This window comes from Fonticula alba, assembly GCF_000388065.1.
Source record: "Fonticula alba strain ATCC 38817 unplaced genomic scaffold supercont2.10, whole genome shotgun sequence".
In the NCBI taxonomy this organism is placed as follows: Eukaryota; order Rotosphaerida; family Fonticulaceae; genus Fonticula; species Fonticula alba.
The window spans coordinates 609,171-610,650 of NW_009242980.1; the positions used below are offsets into that span (position 1 = coordinate 609,171).

The 1,480-nt window shown below is 75.8% G+C and overlaps 1 protein-coding gene across 1 annotated transcript in view; it reads left to right on the top strand.

The window, feature by feature from the left end:
- Nucleotides 1–1,480, top strand: part of H696_05416 (hypothetical protein) — a gene marked incomplete at both ends in the record, with an annotated part of 7,834 nt that overhangs the window by 3,964 nt on the left and 2,390 nt on the right. The window contains one exon of the mRNA XM_009499249.1: nucleotides 86–1,428. Coding sequence (XP_009497524.1) covers nucleotides 86–1,428 — 1,343 coding nt within the window. The remainder of the gene's footprint in view (nucleotides 1–85; nucleotides 1,429–1,480) is intronic.

Consider the following 1,480-nt stretch of genomic DNA (forward strand, 5'->3'; position numbering starts at 1 on the left):
TGCTGGCCCTGCCGGCCGGGGCGTCGCCCATGCGCTGCGTGCCGGCCTGCCCGGTGGGCTACAATGCCTCGGGCGCCGGGTGCAGCCCCTGCGGGTCTCGCTGCGCCAGCTGCCCCGACCAGCCGGCCACCTGCGCCCTGTGCGAGCGGGGCTGGCTGCTGGCCAGCCCGGACTGCGTGGCCGAGTGCCCGGCCGGGAGCTCGTCCCTGGGCGGGCTGTGCTCCGCGTGCCATGGCACCTGCGCGACATGCCACGGCCCGGGGCCGGAGCACTGCCTCACCTGCAAGCCGGACACCCCGCTGTCCATGAATGGGCGCTGCTACGCCGCCTGCCCGGATGGCACCTTCCAGCTGAATGGCTCCTGCGCGCCGTGCAGCGCCTTCTGCGGCACATGCACCGGGCCCGGCAGCACGCAATGCACCGGCTGCCCCGAAGGCCGGGTCGTGTATGACGGCGCCTGCCTGGGCGCCTGCCCGGGGGGCTTCTATGCCGAGGCCGGGGCCTGCCATCGGTGCCAGGCGCCGTGCACCACGTGTGCCGGCCCGGGCGCCTGCACCGGCTGCCGGCCCGGGGACTTCCTCGACCCTGCCGGGGGCTGCGGCGCAGACTGCCCGGCCGGCTGGCACGGGTGCCCCTCCTCCGGGCGGTGTATGGCCTGCGGCGGGAATTGCGCCGCCTGCCAGACGGTGGGCGCCGACTGCGCGGCCCGGTGCTCCGCCTGCGAGGGCGGCCATGTCCTTTCGGATGGCCGCTGCCACCGGGCCTGCCCGGCCGGGGAGTATGCGCCCGAGGGGTCGGGCTCGTGCCATGCGTGCGATGTGTCCTGCACGACGTGCGCCCAGCGCGCGGACCGGTGCACCGGCTGCCCGGCCGGGGTGCTGGTCGTGGACACCGGGCTGTGTGTCGGCTCGTGCCCGGGCCACACCGCGCCCTTTGAGGGGGTGTGCCTGAGCTGCGCCGCCGGGTGCGACCGGTGTGCGGCCGGCCGGGCGCAGGCCGGGTGCGAGGTCCAGGCCGATGGGCAGCTCCTCTGTCCGGAGATGCAGCGGTGCCTGGCCTGCGAGCCCGGGCTCCTCCTGCTGGACGGTGCCCTTTGCGTGGGCGAGTGCCCGCGCGGGACCTTCGCCGCCGACGCCGACGCGGCCGTCCCGGCGTGCGAGCACTGCCACGCGAAGTGCGCGACCTGTCACGGCCCCGGCCCGAGGGATTGCACGCAATCCCCGGGCTCGCCCAGCTCGCGCGTCGGCCTGGCCGTGGGCCTATCCATGGGGCTGGTCCTGCTGCTGGGCCTGGTGATCGTGGCGGTGGTCTTCCTTGTGCGCCATCGCCAGCGGCCCGGGCCCGCGGCCCCGAAGGACCTGGACGCCGAGGACGCCACCATGCTGAACACCATCGTGGAGCTGGCCCTGCCCGGGGCCATCCTGGTCGGTGTCGACACGGACTTCCGGCCGCTGGACGAGCAGCTGGGCGCCGGGACCCA